Source organism: Ixodes scapularis, unplaced genomic scaffold (genome assembly GCF_016920785.2).
Source record: "Ixodes scapularis isolate PalLabHiFi unplaced genomic scaffold, ASM1692078v2 PGA_scaffold12__126_contigs__length_90152505, whole genome shotgun sequence".
Taxonomy (NCBI): domain Eukaryota; kingdom Metazoa; phylum Arthropoda; class Arachnida; order Ixodida; family Ixodidae; genus Ixodes; species Ixodes scapularis.
In genome coordinates this window covers 10,029,794-10,046,402 of record NW_024609838.1, presented here as the reverse complement: position 1 = coordinate 10,046,402, position 16,609 = coordinate 10,029,794, and the positions used below count along the sequence as shown (strand labels likewise).

General features: G+C 45.2%; 1 protein-coding gene across 5 annotated transcripts in view; it reads left to right on the top strand.

The window, feature by feature from the left end:
* Positions 1 to 15,764, top strand: part of LOC8033686 (cAMP-specific 3',5'-cyclic phosphodiesterase 4C) — a 369,069-nt gene extending 353,305 nt beyond the window's left edge. For all 5 annotated transcript variants that reach the window (XM_040498575.2, XM_029970554.4, XM_029970553.4 and 2 more), the window contains 10 exons: positions 552 to 653; positions 2,021 to 2,079; positions 4,202 to 4,314; positions 5,854 to 5,944; positions 6,404 to 6,750; positions 8,407 to 8,568; positions 9,360 to 9,459; positions 10,414 to 10,691; positions 11,182 to 11,364; positions 12,271 to 15,764. In XM_040498575.2, coding sequence (XP_040354509.1) covers positions 552 to 653; positions 2,021 to 2,079; positions 4,202 to 4,314; positions 5,854 to 5,944; positions 6,404 to 6,750; positions 8,407 to 8,568; positions 9,360 to 9,459; positions 10,414 to 10,691; positions 11,182 to 11,364; positions 12,271 to 12,564 — 1,729 coding nt within the window. In that variant the 3' untranslated portion in view covers positions 12,565 to 15,764. The remainder of the gene's footprint in view (positions 1 to 551; positions 654 to 2,020; positions 2,080 to 4,201; positions 4,315 to 5,853; positions 5,945 to 6,403; positions 6,751 to 8,406; positions 8,569 to 9,359; positions 9,460 to 10,413; positions 10,692 to 11,181; positions 11,365 to 12,270) is intronic.
* The last annotated feature ends 845 nt before the right edge of the window (positions 15,765 to 16,609 follow it).

Genomic DNA, 16,609 nt, shown 5'->3' with positions numbered 1-16,609 from the left:
ATCTCTAAGATATCCTCGCACGGCACTCGAAATACCGGATGGTCAATATCTGTAGTACGACCCTGTATGACATCACCCAGCTTCGCGTATCATTCTCCGCGGCCCTTTAAAAAAAAAAAAAAAAAAAAAAAAAAAAAAAAAGAAGACAGCTTAGAAGACAAGGCCTATGCATTACGTCATCATTGGTGGGTCCCCGACCCGACCCCAAACCGGCAAAACACGCTAAAGCTCGACGAGGGATGCCGAGACGCTGCGAAACGCGCTTAGCGATGACGTTTCGGGGGCAAAGGCGTCGGCCTTGTCTTCATCGCATTGACTCGGCGCGGGGTTTTTACCTCTTACCTCGGCGCCGACGATCAGCGTCGAAAGCTGCGATTGGTTCGAACGCCTGCAACGTAAACCCGGCCTACGCGAGGCGCCGCGTGTGTCGTCGGCTGCAGTTGGCGCTTGGCCGGACATAGCTCACGCGCTCGTTCGATCGCTATGTGCCGTGACTGTTACCGCGTGCCTCCGGCGGCTTACAGCGTCCCTCCTTCCCGTCTCTGGTGCAGGCACGGCGAAGACCAGATCGTCACTCCGTTTGCTCAAATCTTGGCCTCCCTGCGCAGCGTGCTCAACAACATCAAGCATCTCACCAAAGACGTACCTCCCACGTGAGTACACGCAATACCTCCCTTTTCTTACTTTTTTTTTTTTTTTTTTTTGGGGGGGGGGGGGGGGGGATGGGAGAGGTGGGAAACGGAAGGGGTAAGAAGGATTGTAAATTAACGCGCATGTTTTTTTTTGTTTTTTTTTTAAGTGAAAGGGGGGATTGTGGATTCCCGCGTGTTTTGTTTTTTTATTTTTGCGTACGTGTGTTTTTAGACACTAAGTTTATTGTGTGTTTGTGTGTTTTTCCCCTAAGAAGTAAAGTTTTTTTTTTTTTTTTTTATTGTGGAAGCAATAAAATTTTAGTTTAACTGCGTGCTACGAGTCCGACGCTATTACAAATAGGGAGTTTTACCAGATCGGGTTCAGGAATCGAAAGCATACATTCAGGAGGGTCTAGTTAGTTTTAATTACTATTGCCACCTATATAATTCTTCCGGGCAATGTACCGATATCTGTGGTTATTCGAATTGATTTTTTTTTTCTCTAAATATGCAGCGAAGCTCACTAAGCACAAACAAATAAGCGCGGATTTTTTAATACTTTTTTTTTTTTTTAAGTTTCAAGACGGTCATGAAACCAAGTATGTCAATGACAGGCTAAGTACTGGGGGGTGGGAGCTCCACCTTGAGAGCGAGATCTCTACATCAGATTACACATCGGCGCACAAGCGGCCGAAGCACGATGGAAGGCGACGGGCGCGTGTCGGAGGACGGAACTTCTACTATTGTCACCGACTGTAGTAGGGTAGAATGCGATTAATCCTTCGTTCCAACGTTAGCCGCTGAAACTCGATATTCGTCGCTATCTTCTCCGGCGAAAATGATAAAAACGCGGCGGTCGCGTAACTGTGTCGCTATACACCGTGCACGTGTGCGTGTGTCTCTCAGTGCTAGCGTCTGTGCACACGTGCCCGTTCGTCTGTTTGTTGTTTGTGTGTTTTAAGCATCTTCGAGCACCCGGTCGTGCGCACGTTCGAAAGTGTACACATTGAAAACGTTCACCGTCTAAAGGGTGTAAATCAACTTGTCCTAAGGACTTGGAGTGCTGCCGGAGCACCCTGAGGGTGTTGGGAGGATGTTACCCTTCAAAAGGGCTGTTCGCCCGACTTTACCATAGCACTTTTTCGCACCCATTTTACACCCTTCGGAAATCAAGGGTGTTCTATGCAATGAATAATCGTGTATTACTCGAGATAAGACTGCGGAAAGAGTTTAGAAATGCGTGTAAGCCTCTGAAACACCTTGTTTACACTATAAAGTTGTGAAATTTCTGAGCGTGTACGTTTATGGAGGTTTAGAGATTTGGCAAGTGAGTGCTATAAAGGATAGTACGATGACGCCGTTTGTAACTCTTCTTGTTTCTTGCTTAGAATGAAGCAGCCATCTGGTTCGCCTGGCAGCATCATCGCCAGTACCCAGTCCCTATCGGGTGAGTTTGTCTCCAAGATCAGTACTTCATAACCGACTGCAGTTAGCAAATCGATCGTCTCGTCAAGATCTATTACGAAACTTTCATAGATCGTTTCCGCGCCGTCCCAGTGGTGGCGTGCTCTATGAAAACTGCCCGCTCTATGAAAACTGCCCGCTATTTGCACAGTCGAACCAACGAAAGTTGTTTGTCTCTATACAGCGATAAAGAAAACAACTACTAAGTACCTCGAGAAACTGAAAAGAAACAAAAATAATGTTCTGTTTGGAAACTGAGCTCCGCTCCTTATAATTTTTTAAGCGTAATCAGCGGCGTCTTCAGTGATCTCCGCTTGCCGTCGCATCGAAAATTAAAAAAAAAAAAAAAAAGAAAGAAAGAACTATCAGCGGCGTGACAGCGTCTTTTGAAATCTGTCTTCTCAAATTTCAAAATTCGCTCAGCGTGGTCACGGCCGACGAAATACGAAGCTCCCGGACGCAGTCGCTCGCATGTCAATGACTGCCTCCTTCTGATAACATCATCGGATACGGGTGAAAACATTCTGGGAGTGCGCTGTCTCGTCGCTAAAATGACAAACTTTCTTTTTTTTTTCTTTTTTTCTGAAAGTCACTGTTTTTTGTGCTTCAGTTAAACCGAACGCCTTCGAGAGCTTACTGAACAGGAAGTGCGCGGTTCTGATTCCCATAAACTTGCCTATGTATATAAATAAACTGGCTAGGGGTTCCTCTGTTTCTTTAGTATCATGAATCTGCCTTATCGATAATAAAACGAATTGTATTCAATTACGATAATCGCCTTCTGCTCTCCGCCATCTTTGTCCGCTGAGCTGCCTCTGAAACGGGTTGTGCGCACGTGTAGTAGCTGCCTTCCGTGGAATGCCAAACGCCGCGCACGCTTCCTACGACCATGCAGTGGCTGTCAAAAGTGCAAGGTTACGATGTTCGTCGTTTTTGTAGGTTATCGCCGGCTAAACCAGGGGCTTCCCAAACCCCGGACCGCGACCCGCGGCTGGCCGCGGTCTTTCCGGTGAAGCCCGCCCCGCTTCCCACAAACCCGCTGCTAAAAAAAAAAAAAAAAAAAAAAAAAAAAAAAAAAAAAAAATTTGTGAAGAAACAAGGCAGTGACGCGCTTCGAATGCGCAAACTAATATATCGGAAAGATGAGAGAAGATACCTGAACTTTCCGTATAATATTAATCGAGCATTGTCGATCATCATTTAGCATTACCATTCTTACTCCCTTCGTGGCTGTGTAACTACGTTAAAAATCCATCGCGTTCTCGTGTTACATTGCGCTTAATGTCCTCTGCAGCAGCTATTACACACTGTCAGCATTGGTTTTAGCATTCTCGTGCTCATGTGCCTAAGTTCCGATGCGCCTTTGATTTTTGCCTGTTGAGTTTTCTTCGCCAGACGTGCTGGTCTGATGTCATAATTCTCTAAATAATAAATTTTAAATTCAGGCATATTTAATTCATTCACCATAGGGTTTCATTTAATCCTTACTCAAACGTTCAGTTCTGTGTTTAAATGCTTATCTAAATTTATTTATTTAGTTTTCCTTCGTTTGAAATTACTTTTTTTTTTTTCTAAGCCCTATATACTGCAATTGATCGCTAATCCGGCGCCTTAACCAAAAAAATTGGAGACCCCTGAGCTAAACAAATCACGCGCAGAAGAACTGTATGCCCGCAGCGTTTCTCTATTACAAAACGTTACGCATTTTTTGTCTAAATTTATTTATGTGTACAGTATAGTGTTCCATCCTTAAAGTTACGGTTACATGACTATCACTCGAAACTCCGACGCCTTTGCGTGCTCTAGTGCCTTATAACATCGTTCCCATTTCACGTTACAATCTACATAAAAATAATGTCCGCGCGTTGCGAAATAATTGATGCCTGTCATTCCGCTTCTCCGCACGGCGCCGATGCTTGGGAGGAAAGGCGATCCTCAAAAACGACACAGCGCGCGCGTGCGCTCGGCTAATTAGGGTCTGGTTTAACTTATCATGTAAATTCAGTTACGTGCTGACGTGGGAATTTACACGTTTATGACAGCTGGAGAAAATGGTATCTCGGAACTAATTACGGTGTTGGTTTGTTGTTTGTTTGCTTTTCCAGAGGAAGAGTACAGTCAACTGGCATCTTCGACAGTCAAGGAGTTGGAATGGTGCCTGGAACAGTTGGAAACAATACAGTCCCATCGATCTGTTGGTGACATGGCCTCTAGCAAAGTAAGCTATACCTTTTAATAAGTTTTCTCTTTTTCTTTTTACATGCATTAGGGGCAACATTTTTTGATGATTATTTACAATAACTAAGTAAAACTTTCAGTTTATTTTGCTTGATCTTTTCTATAAATCTGATGTTGGATATAATATAGCTTGTTTTTTTATGTTCTGGATGCAATGCACATTCAGAAAAAACCATGTTCTTGCGCACACGTGGGGTATGGCAACACACTTAAAAGAGCATAGTAAATTAAACTAATTTGGTCCTTTCAAACCACTGACCGCAATGAATAACAGAAATAGTGTGTGTGAAACTTCTTATTTTAAAATTAGAAAAAAAAGAACATTGCAAAATAGCTTTTTTTAAAGAGCTAGCAAAGGCTTCTTTAATTTTTCATAAATATATAACAAAGATACATTTTATTCTAATCTAGATAGTTGCATTCTACATATTCTAAAGCATATGCAAACCAAATTTGGTTGTGATAGGACAATATTAAGAACAAAGATTATTGTGTGCAAACTGTGAAGACATTTGAAAATTACATAGAAAAATATCTTCTAATGTTACCACAGATGTGTAGCGAGCAATACTCGTTTGCAGTGGGAAAAATATTATTTTATTTATAATTTTTATGAGAAATTAATGCTACAGAAGACTGCAATGGAAAAGAGACTGCTAGGTCTACCTGTTAATGTAAATGTGATAACAGGCGATGTGCCAATTTGACGTACCACATTAAAAAAAAGGCCCAAGTGTATGCCATTCTGGGGTGCCGGAAGGTCTTCAAATTCATATTTGACTACTTTCGTAATCATAACCGGCACTCAATATTTATAAAACAAAAATTCAGAGATAAAAAAAAAACATAAAAATAAAAATCAAATTTTTTGCAAAATATTGCCCTTTAATACAAGGCATGTTTTCTTACTCTTGACAATTTGATCCCTTTGAATTTTGAAGTAGAAAAGTAGGGGAATGTTTTAACTGATGTTTTAACTAGGGGCTCTTAAATGTGTTCCTTGAATGAAGATTAATGTGTTTTTTTAAATAATGTAATGAATGTAATCTCCATGAAGTCAGTTTGAACTGACTTCATGGAGATATACAGCTTCAATGAGGTGAAGTTAGTATACGTTTGAGAATGCAGATGGTCTGTTAATTGAAAAATTTTCGATAACATTATTGCCACTATTATTAGTAATAACGTATTTTTAGATAGGAAAGGAGACCAAAGAACAGGTGGACTGAGGGTAAAAGTAAAAGTGCTCTCAACTCGAAATCGCTTTCTTGCAAGAATACACAGCTTAGTTGCATGCCTCAATTGTAACTTAAAGTAAGTATCCTCTCCATGAGGAAAACATCAGTTCATAACTTTAAAAGTGTCTACAAAGATAAAGAACATGCTTCATTGCTAGAGAAAACAAACCCTAGTTTTGTGGTTCCCAGTCTCGGGTTTGTCAGTGTTGTGTAAACTGCAACAGTGCTGGAAGGAAGTGACCAAACTAACAGAGGCTCATATTGTCTGTCCAAACCAACAGTTCAAGAGGATGCTGAACAAAGAACTGAGCCACTTCTCCGAATCCAAGTCCGGGAGCCAGATATCGGAGTACATCTGCAATACTTTCCTGGGTGAGGACTTGTTTCCATCTACTAGTTTCCCCATTCCAAGCTATGTATGTAGCCATAGCTTAGAGCTATCCATAACCCAACTTGTCACTCATCTGTTGAACGAAATAGTTTCACTATCTTATAAACCATAAGACAGTAAGATGGCCACACATTCCAAGCTCTAGTAAATTCCAAAAAATACTGCAACAAGCAGCTTGCAAGAAGATCTGTAGGTTTTATTTAAAGGTGCTCTAAAAAGATTCTGGACTTCATCTTCATAGTATACCAACTCAATTTATGTGTGCCGAAAATTCTGGAAGCAACAAACAAACACGTTAAACGCGCTACTCTGAGACGCATTCCAAGCGCCGTAGCATCACACGGTAGGTGGCAAGGGGCGTACGGGTCTTCGTGCGCGCGTTTCGTGGTCTTTCGCGAGGGGTCCATCCGGCGCCTGAGCGTCTTACGATTTTCTCGCAGACAAGGTGCAAGACGTGGACGTCCAGGTGATGCGGCCTGAGGAAGGCAGCATCCCTCCGACGGGCGCCCAGGTGCCAGGGGGCACTCCGGGCGTCGTGGCAGCCCCCGGGGGCAAGCTGCGGCAGCATCGCCCCTCGGACGCCATGTCCCAGATCACGGGCATCCGGCGGTCGCTCTGCCACACCAACAGCCTGACGACCCTGCCCAAGTATGGCGTGGAGACCGCCCGGGAGCAGGAGCTCGGCCTCGTGCTCCAAGACTTGGACCGCTGGGGCTGCAACATCTTCAAGGTGGCCGAGTACTCCAACGGCAAGCCCCTCACGGCAGTCATGTACACCATCTTCAAGGTGCGTGTTGTCACAACACCGTGCAAAGCATTTCGCATTTCACTTCAAAAGGGTATTGGCGGGTGTCGAGTCTTTCCCATTTCTTTTGCGAGGCTTGTGGTGATGTCAGAATGCCGAGCTCAGATTGGCTCTGATTGATGGATAGTGGGTAGACCTCAAGGTAGCTCGCCTTGAGGTCTATCCAGTATCCTTCTGTCAGAGCCAATCAGAGCTCGGCATTCTGACTCTGATTGACGGATAGTGGGTTGACCTCAAGGCAGCTTATTTTGAGGTCTATCCATGTTCCTTCAATCAGAGCCAATCAGAGCTTGCTTGACGTTTTGACCTCGCCACAAACTTTGCAAAAAACACAGACGAACTTGCACTCCACACAGGCGGGTGTCAAGTTTTAGTCCTTCGGTTAGTGCCTCAAATGCAGACGTCCCACTGAAAACAACAGCCCTTCGATTCTAACACCCAAGGCCCACCCACTAGAACGACAGACAGAACCGATCACCGAAACCGACAAGCCACAGTTGCATGCAGCATATGCACGCTATGGTACTTTTGGCAGGGTTGTAGTCTCTCGATGCTCAGGAAGGAAGCCCGAACAATCGGAAGCCTGCCAAAGATACTTTTGCGTGCATGCTGCACGTGTTCGAGGCTTGTCGGTGTCGGTTGCTTCTGTCTGTTGCTCTAGTACTAAAACTTGGGCATAAGTGAAAAACGAAAATATTTGCGATTGCTTCTTTGAACTAGCAACGTCGAACCACCGTAAAATGCTGAGCGAATTTCCACTCAAAAGTTGAAGATTCACGAAAAAATTGGGGATAAGTGCTTGTTAGCTGCCTGAAAGCAGGGATGCAAAAGGGGCATGACATAGGGTGGGCCCTATCTCATGCCCCTCCACCACTTCACACTCGCACCGGTGGTGCTTGCGCATAAAGCTAGCACCAGTGTCTAGGAGCGGTAGCTGACTCGGAGGAACACCTCAATTGGCTTGGTGGGCATGGAAATTTGCTGGGGTGGGCACTTGATATGATTTCCTTATATTTAACATGTTAAGGAGCAGAGGTGGCCGCTCATTGCGACGTGGGCGCGTGCTCGGTATTTTATGGTGTGTAGTACATGTTTTTTTTCCATCACATTTTATAAAGTAGAACTTCAAATAGTGAAGATATGGATATAATGAGCTGGTATTGAAGTATGTTTTTAATGGTGACTCAGGTGTTTGGGGTACATATCAACATACCTCAAATATATAAGTAAGTGTAGTATAAAACTATCCCTTATTTTTCTGATTACTTTACTCGATTGTGAGGTTATTCCAACTCATTGTTTTACTTTGTCTATGTAATATATTAATCAATGCGGTGCCACTAGCTTGGAGCTTTATTCGCAATGTCTGCTGTTAATGCCAGACCTTATTATTTTTTTCTTTATTCGTGAAAAGGGGAAATGGTTGAAAAGTATTAAAGCTCTTAGCAGTACCATTCGCGAAGGAGAGATTCTTGGTCCTCGTCACGAAATATTACTGGTAGTATCGTTTCATTTTGAGTGAGTACCATGTCAGAGTGGTATTTCTCAATAAATGTTGAGTCGACAACAAAGGTTTCCGCATAATTTGGCTCAAATAATTAAGGTCTGCCTTTTTTTCCTTCGGCCTTTCTTCCCCAGGACCGAGATCTGCTCAAGACGTTTGACATCTCGTCCAAGAAGCTGTTGACATTCCTGCTGACCCTGGAAGACCACTACCTCAAGGTGCCCTACCACAACAGCAGCCACGCAGCGGACGTCGCCCAGTCCATACACGTCCTGCTACTGTCTCCAGCGCTAGACGTACGTTCCTCCGCTCTCTGCATGCCCATCTATTCATGCAGTCACTTGTGGCCTTCACCGTGTTGCACCCAGCTTGTGATGGAGTTGCGTTTTACGGCAAAGTACCATTTGCGCTTCCCACTTTACACATCCACGGTTACTTCCTAGCCCCTCACTCACTTTCTTTTTTTCTTCCCATTCACTGTAGCATGTGCATTACACTTTACAAGGACTGTAGGCTTTGACACTGCTTTACTTTATCGGTGTCGGGACCGGTGGGAATTCCTTCCTAGGCTGCCAACCAAGAGAGACATGAGTTCCTTGAAGTGGTAGAGTTTTACGAACCCCTGCTTTAGAGTAGAAGCCAAGACAGAAAGTGCTCGGAGACCGAGCAAGATCTTTTTTTTTTTCCTATGTCCCTCTTTTCTTTCTTTGCTACCCTCGCACACAGTTTGAGGAGACTGAGGATCTTTTGCCTTGCTCGTAAACCGACGTTGTGCCTTTAACTTTTAATCTGTTGCATTCTATTAGTCCGAAACAAAAAGACTTCATAGTTTTGAGGAACTCAAGATGGCTTTCAAAGAAGGAATCATAATTGAGGTTTTATATTCCTATTTGGTACAGCCTGGACCTTAGTTACATCCCCAAGATTACAGGAGAAACAAAAAAACACGAAATGTTTGTTTTTTATATATTATTTATTAATCCAGTGAAATGCTGTGTCTGAATTCATATCACGTTTTTCTAGTACGGTTGTAATATCTAAAAAAAAAAGCATGCCGGTTTTTTCTGTTTTTTTTATTTCTTAACAGACGGTGTTCACAGACCTCGAAATCCTGGCAGCCTTGTTTGCGGGCGCAATCCACGACGTTGATCATCCGGGCGTCACCAATCAGTACCTCATCAACACAAGTATGTGCCCTCATTTGTACATCTAGCAATTTATGCTTTTTATTCGCCTGAAAATTTCTTGAAGACCTCCTCTAATTCCCATTACATATCTTCTATCTTGTTTAAAAGTTTAGGCACTGACTGGAGTTACCTAAAGCTATTTTGATTTCAATATATACTGGGTGTAGGAGATGAATGGTTCACATCTTTTTCAATATAGAGGTTTTCTATGTTGTTCAAAAGTGTATACACACTAAGCCCACCCTGGTATCATTACTGAGTAGGATACAATGCGGTGCCTAGTATCGTTGTTAGACATATCCCATCTTCTTCGAGAGTACTGTATTTTCCAGATTGTTGTCCGCACCTGGTGCATACTCTTCTCGTAAAATTGGGCACAGGACACTTTGCAAACTGGCCTCTTTATTAATAGGCAGAGAAGCTTGTGTTTTACGGAATTCGTCATTCACATATTCTGTTGTGCACAAAATCCGTCGTGTCTTGTCGTAATAAACAATCTTAAAAAAAAAAAAAAATCCTCGTATAGTCTGTGCACCTCATAAAATCTAAACTTTTAAACATGTATAGCGTTTAGGCCGTAGTCTTCACCAACTGGAGTTCCCTAAAGCCGCGCAGCCATACTGGCAAACACAAAAGGTGTGTTACTTCCGTGTATGACGCCCATGTCACATGGGTCAAGCAAAAACTGTCTGCACACTTGTTCTAAGCGTACACACGTATGAAGCAAACATTCTTCGGACGTGCTGAAGGCCACAGATAATTCTCGCATCACATCTACAGCAAACAGCTTTTGTACGACGTAAGAAGAGTGTGATGTCAGCTTAAAACTCGCTTTGGTGCCAATACTTGGTCAATACATCTTCTAACCTCGTTAGACATCGTACCGATTGGAGTCTTCCAAAGCCCCCCCACGATGACTCCTTGAGGCCACGCTGAGACCCTCCTCCCACGCAGGCTCCGAGCTGGCGATCATGTACAACGACGAGTCGGTGCTGGAGAACCACTCGCTGGCGGTGTCCTTCAAGCTGCTCCAGGACGAGAGCTGCAACATCTTCGAGAGCCTGAACAAGAAGCAGCGGCTCACCCTGCGCAAGATGGTCATCGACATGGTGCTGGCCACCGACATGTCCAAGCACATGAGCCTGCTGGCCGACCTCAAGACCATGGTGGAGACCAAGAAGGTGGCCGGCTCCGGGGTGCTTTTACTAGACAACTACACCGAGAGGATACAGGTACGCAGTTGCCCCTCCGTCCCGCCGGTGTCCCTTTCCGTCTGTACTAGTCGTAATGTTGTCGGGCTCGCGTAGCTTTTTTAGTGCTCCGATGCCATCGAAGCTACCTGCACGAATGCGGTGGCATGGCTATGAACCATTTGGGGGGAGGGGGCTGAAGTTTCATAATCCTCCTCCTCACGTGGCTACGTTTCAAGCTATGTTTTAAGCGAAGAGAGAAAATACGCTTACGAAAAGAAAATATAGTGGCACCATCTGTCAGGTGGCTCCGGAACTCTTCCGCATTTAAACGCGTGCTCACGCTTAAATGTAGCTGTGCAAGCCAACCTTAGTTAAGACTATGTAACCTCCCCCATTGCAGTCAGTCTATTTTTCTGCTTTCTTCGTCCGTCATCTCTCGGCTCTTTGATTTCTTCCGGTTACCCGAACAGATATCCAAATCTGTGGGAATATTCTAGAAGAGTTTGACCTCGATGTCTGCTCCGTCCAGGTGCTCCAAAACATGATCCACTGCGCCGACCTGAGCAACCCCACCAAGCCTTTGGACCTGTATCGGAACTGGGTGGACCTGGTCATGTCGGAGTTCTTCATGCAAGGCGACAAGGAGAGGCAGGAGAACCTCGACATCAGCCCCATGTGCGACCGCCACACGGCCACCATCGAGAAGACTCAGGTGAGAGACGACTCTGTCCTGAGTCTGCACCAGCCTGTATTGGCAGCTGCCTCATGGCTAAGAAGGGCTGTACAGTGTTCCCCCAAGATTGAATTTAACAACATCAGCTCTTATTGTAAGTGTTGTCACATTTGCAATAAGAGCTAATGTTGTTAAATTTAATGGATTAGAATGTAAATCACTTTGGCAGTTTTTTTATGCTTGAAAAATGTCTCAAAAAATAAATCGTGCAAACAGATTATGCACCCTATAGTAATAAACACCATTGCATGCCACTCTCTATTTAAAAAATTTTGTACCCAGGAAATATTTTCGAAACCCACACTTGACAAAATTTGCTAAATGTTGTGCCCGAAAAAAGTTAGGTAAATCATTTGCAGTATATTGGATGAAAACATTTGCTAGTCTGCTTAGTAGTCTACAGTGGCACGGCCGGAGGAGAGGCTTTTCCAAAACCTAACCTTCCCTATAATATGCATGCATCTTAACCCCGCCCCCCTTGGCACCCCGAGTCCTAGACATCCGAAACACCTTAACCCCCCTGAAAAATATTCCTGGCTACGCCACTGATAGGGTACAAAATTAGAAAACATAGAAAACATATAAAGACATCACGTTGTTAACAAAAGAAGGAGCAGGATTATACATTGCCGATATTTAGGCATCGACGATTGCATAATGAATATGGAGGGACAATTTCGAAACCTGCACTGTTTCTCATGATTGAATGCGGAGGGACAATTAATAGATGTTTTATTATGCTATAATCTTGCAGGTTATTATGTTCTACTATTTTTTATATAAACATCACTTTTGAAAGTATGTCAAATTCTGATTTCCCTCTGTCCCCGAACCCTCAGGCCCCCTGACTTGCGATGACAACTTAAACGGTTGCTCTGTCCACAGGTGGGCTTCATCGACTACATTGCACATCCACTCTGGGAAACCTGGGCGGATCTGGTTCATCCGGACGCCCAAGAAATCCTGGACCGGCTCGAGGAGAACCGCGATTGGTACCAGAACATGATCCCGATCAGCCCCACGTCGAGCGTGCCAGACATCGCTCCGGACTCGGCCGACGCAGACAACGATGACGGCAAGGGCTCGGGTGACAAGATCAAGTTCCAGATCACGATAGAGGAGCCCGAAGACGACGACAACTGCATCCGCGAAGAGAGCCCAACGTCGTCCGACGGCTAGCAGACGCTGTCGTCCCCGAGGATCCAAAGTCCGTCGGAGACTGATCGCGGTCGTCGGAAGGCCAGCAACGGCACGACTCACGCCCCTCCGCTGCCGTCGGCGGAAGCGGTCCGCAAGGTGCCCAAGCGCTTCTTCAGCCGTCCCGAGACCTGCCGCTGCTGGCACGGGATCCTTAACTTATTTGGCCGTTGGTGCAGCGCATGCGGGCAGAGGAAGCGTGCCCGCGAGGTTTCGTCGCGCCACGGCGACGACGCTTCTTCGTTGCTTAAGTGCGGTCTAGATGCTTAACAAAGGAGATTCTCACTAGCAATCGTGTCGAGGAAGTGTCCGGTTTTGGCCATCGGACCCAAAGACGGTTTCGGAGAGACCCTCTGCCGTTTCGATGAGCCTCTCGGCCATTTCGAGACTCTTGGCCATTTCGCCGCTCTCTGCATCCTTTTTTGAGGCACTCCGGCAGCGTTCCTGCTTCGAAGGGCTCAAGGTAGGCCTGCCGTAGCCTTTCGACGGTCTCCGGAAAGTGTCTGCAAAGTCCGAGGACATTCTTCGGCGGTTTCAAGGAGTGCTCGAGAGGATGTTTAGAGGTCTTCGATGACAAATCGCTGCAAACTCCTGCGTGGCAGAGAAGACTCAGTCCACCCTGCAGCTCTCTCACTCTCTTTCTTCGTTGTAAAAAACCAGACTTCAGTGCTAGCATATCCCCCCTCCCTACCCCACAAAAAACAAACTAGATCTCAACCACATCTGGGGGTGTGTTTCGTGAAAAAAAACTCTGCCTAGCGGCCATCTCGTTCTGGCTTCCTCCACGGGGTCTGGATCCTGTGTTGTGCGGGTCAAAGAAACAGCATTGCATCTAGTCAATAACAACAGCAACAACCAACTTCAGCTGCAGTGTCGGAACCTTTCGTCTCTCTGTCGCCGAAGCCGCAAACTCCCGCGGCAGCACCGGAGGCGTGCAAAGGTGGCGGCCCATACTTAACACTCAGGGCCGCCACCTTGTGGCTGCTGGACTCGTCTGCGAAAGTTTGAACAATGGGGTTCATGCAATCCGAGTGGCAGCGACGCGCCGTCTTCTTCGTGCAGCCGTGTCTCGAAATGGGACGAGGACTCCCGGACTCTGAGAGAGGTGTGAAGAAAAGCATGATGGTTGTGGCTTGTGTAGGAATAGTAGCAGCTAACCCAACAAACGGCGAGCAAAGAACTGTCTTCGTGGGGTGCCCCCGCTGCCCGGCAGTCGACGTTCTGTTTGCTTCTTGGCGTGAGGAGTGGCTTCGCCTGCCTGCACCCTTGACTCGGTTTATCAATAGTTGCGTCCCGTGTTGTTGATCTCTTTTTAGAGTGCACGACGGAAAGAGGGCGCCGGTTCACGTGAAATTGAGATTGGCGTCGTTTCTCTCTCTCTCTCCGACTCATGTTTTGTTTGCTTTCGCTCATCAGGCGTCGGGTAGTCTGTGCGGTCCTACCAAATTGACCCTGTGGTTTTTTTTTTTCTTTTCTTTTTGTTGCCACCTGTCGCATTGCATAAAGCTGTGATGCACCTAAGCCCTTTACTCCTTATAAGTGTTCCTTGTACAAACGAGTTTTTTTTAGGACTAGTAAAAACACAGCATTGATCGGAGGAGAGTCGTCTGCTAGGGCTGAGCGTGCATTTTTTTTTAAATGTTTTTCAATAATGAGTTGACAGTATGTGTGTGTCTCACTGAGAAGGAATTGGAACAATGCAGTCTGAAAGTATGTACATTCATTCATTTTCTCTAAGGAGTTTGTGAATGGAATGAGATATTTGTTAAACTAGCCAAACAGTTTAGACAGTCTTACCGGATGACTTTAAAGCTCCTCAGGAAATGATGCACATGCATTTTTTTTTTTATAAGCACTGTTTAGAAATTGAGCCATTTCGTAGCATTTCCATTCCCTTCTCTATCCAATATCATTCGTATCTGTGTTGAGAAGTTTGCCAAATTCAGCTAACAGACAACGCCTTTCCTAGGACAAGCATAAAAAAACACTTTCAGTTGTCGAAGATAGGAGTCGACAACGTTTAGTCACGACGTACACAACTTGTCCATCTCGCAATCTAGAAACTCAGAAAAAAGTAACTGAAGGTTTTTTTTGTTGTTGTTTTTCTTTTGTTGTTGATTTTTTTTTTTGTGTGAGGCATCAGTTGTACACATTTGCGAAGAGAATCGAGCTGCTTTAAACTCACTTTCGCACCTTGCAGGCACGTGTTTAGGGCTAACCAGCTCTCAGGGTTCGAAATGCCAAAGGTCCACACCATGGTTTAGTCCGCTATCGCCTCTTGAACTGCACAAATGGAATCCATCCTCTCAATCCTTTCGCGGGCAAGACTTTCCGTCGTCGTTTTCAGAAATCATCGGCCCTTCGCTTCTTTTTTTTTAGAGACTGCCGCGATGTGCTGTAGATAGCTGTGTGTTTGCGTGTGTGTGTGTGTGCGCGCGCTTCCTCGAGGTTTCGTCTTGAAAACCAGGAATGGTTGACTCGAAGAAAAGAGGCGGGGGCCCTAACTTAAGTAACTCTCTTCATACCCTTGTCCCGCAAAGTCAAAGTCACGCCGACGACCGTGCTTCTTTTCTTCTCTTTTGTTTTTCTTCCAACCATTCGTCGTTTTGCCACATTCTGTTTTCTTAGGACCCACATACTTAGTTCTGTCACGGCGAGGTTGGATTTGAAGAGAGACCAACGGAAGACACAGTCTTTGTTCGAAGGGTTCTCACTCACCGTGTAAATATCTTAAGACTACACAAGTGGTGAAGGTCTCGTACGAAACCGAATCAACGTTCCCACGTGTAAAGAAGAAAAAAAACGACACAGTGACACCACTCTCTTATTGTGCACTACTACGAAGAATGGCAACATAGAGATGGGGAAGCGAATGTGAACTCGCGTTTCCTCCTGCTGTGTTTTGTGTTGAAACAAATGTTCTTCTTTTTGGCCCTCCAAGAATGGAAGCTGACCGTACAGGCGCACGACACATCTTTTTTTTTTTTTTTTTTTTTAAGAGTGTACAGGCAAAAGAAGCGTGTTAACTATAGCCCCCTGCACAGAGGGCACTGACTGGTCGCTGGTTTTCACGGTTTCTCTCTGTGTCTGTCTGTTTTTATAGAAGGGAATGAGAGAGCTCTGTATATTACCTCGGACTGCACTGTTGTTTGCCTGAAATATATTCGTTACAGACCCCCTGACTGTTTTGTGTTTTTTTGTTTGTTTTTTTAGTTTTGCTCGAAAAACGACATGTGGCTAGATCTACGAAACCTATGAAGGACAGATCTCAAAATAGCTCGCAAACGATTGGCCTTGAAACCTGAACGGCAAAAAAGAAATAACATAGGTATACTTAGAAATGGGCTTCTGTTTCCTGGGTCGTTGTATTTATGCACCATTTCTTTATAATTGTACTTCTAAAACTTCAGCAAGTGTAGCTGGAACTCACAACCTTGTTCACATTTAAATTCGTCGCTGCAAGCCTGTATTGGCATGGTTTACCCTGTTGCAGTCGACGCACATATTTTCCAACGGAAATTTCTACGCATAAGTTGTGGATTTCTGAAGTGTCGTCGTCCATCATCAGAAATTGATGGTATAGTTTTGGCCTGTTTCAGTTATCCACCAAAGTTCGTCGGGCACGGTAAGACAACGGACATGTAAAAGTCTCCATCTTGTTCACACTGTCCCATCCTGAAACGAGTTTTCAACTTCTTCCTCCTTAGCTTTCATCCTGAACTAAAAAAAGTGAAAGCCGTTTACAACTCCCTGTAACACCGAATTAGAGCGCAGCTCTTGAGGAGGAGGAGGGAAGGGTACTGGGGGGGTGAAGTGACCTGGGGGGGGGGGGGGTCACGTGACCTTGGGGGGTCACGTGACGATGCCGATGATGTCATCAGTGACGTCACTGATGACGTCATCAGTGACGATGATGATGCGGACTCCGATGACGTCATCAGCGACGATGACGATGCGGATGTCGGTGACGTCATCAGTGACGTCACTGATGACGTCATCTGTGATGATGACGATGCGGATGCCCCCC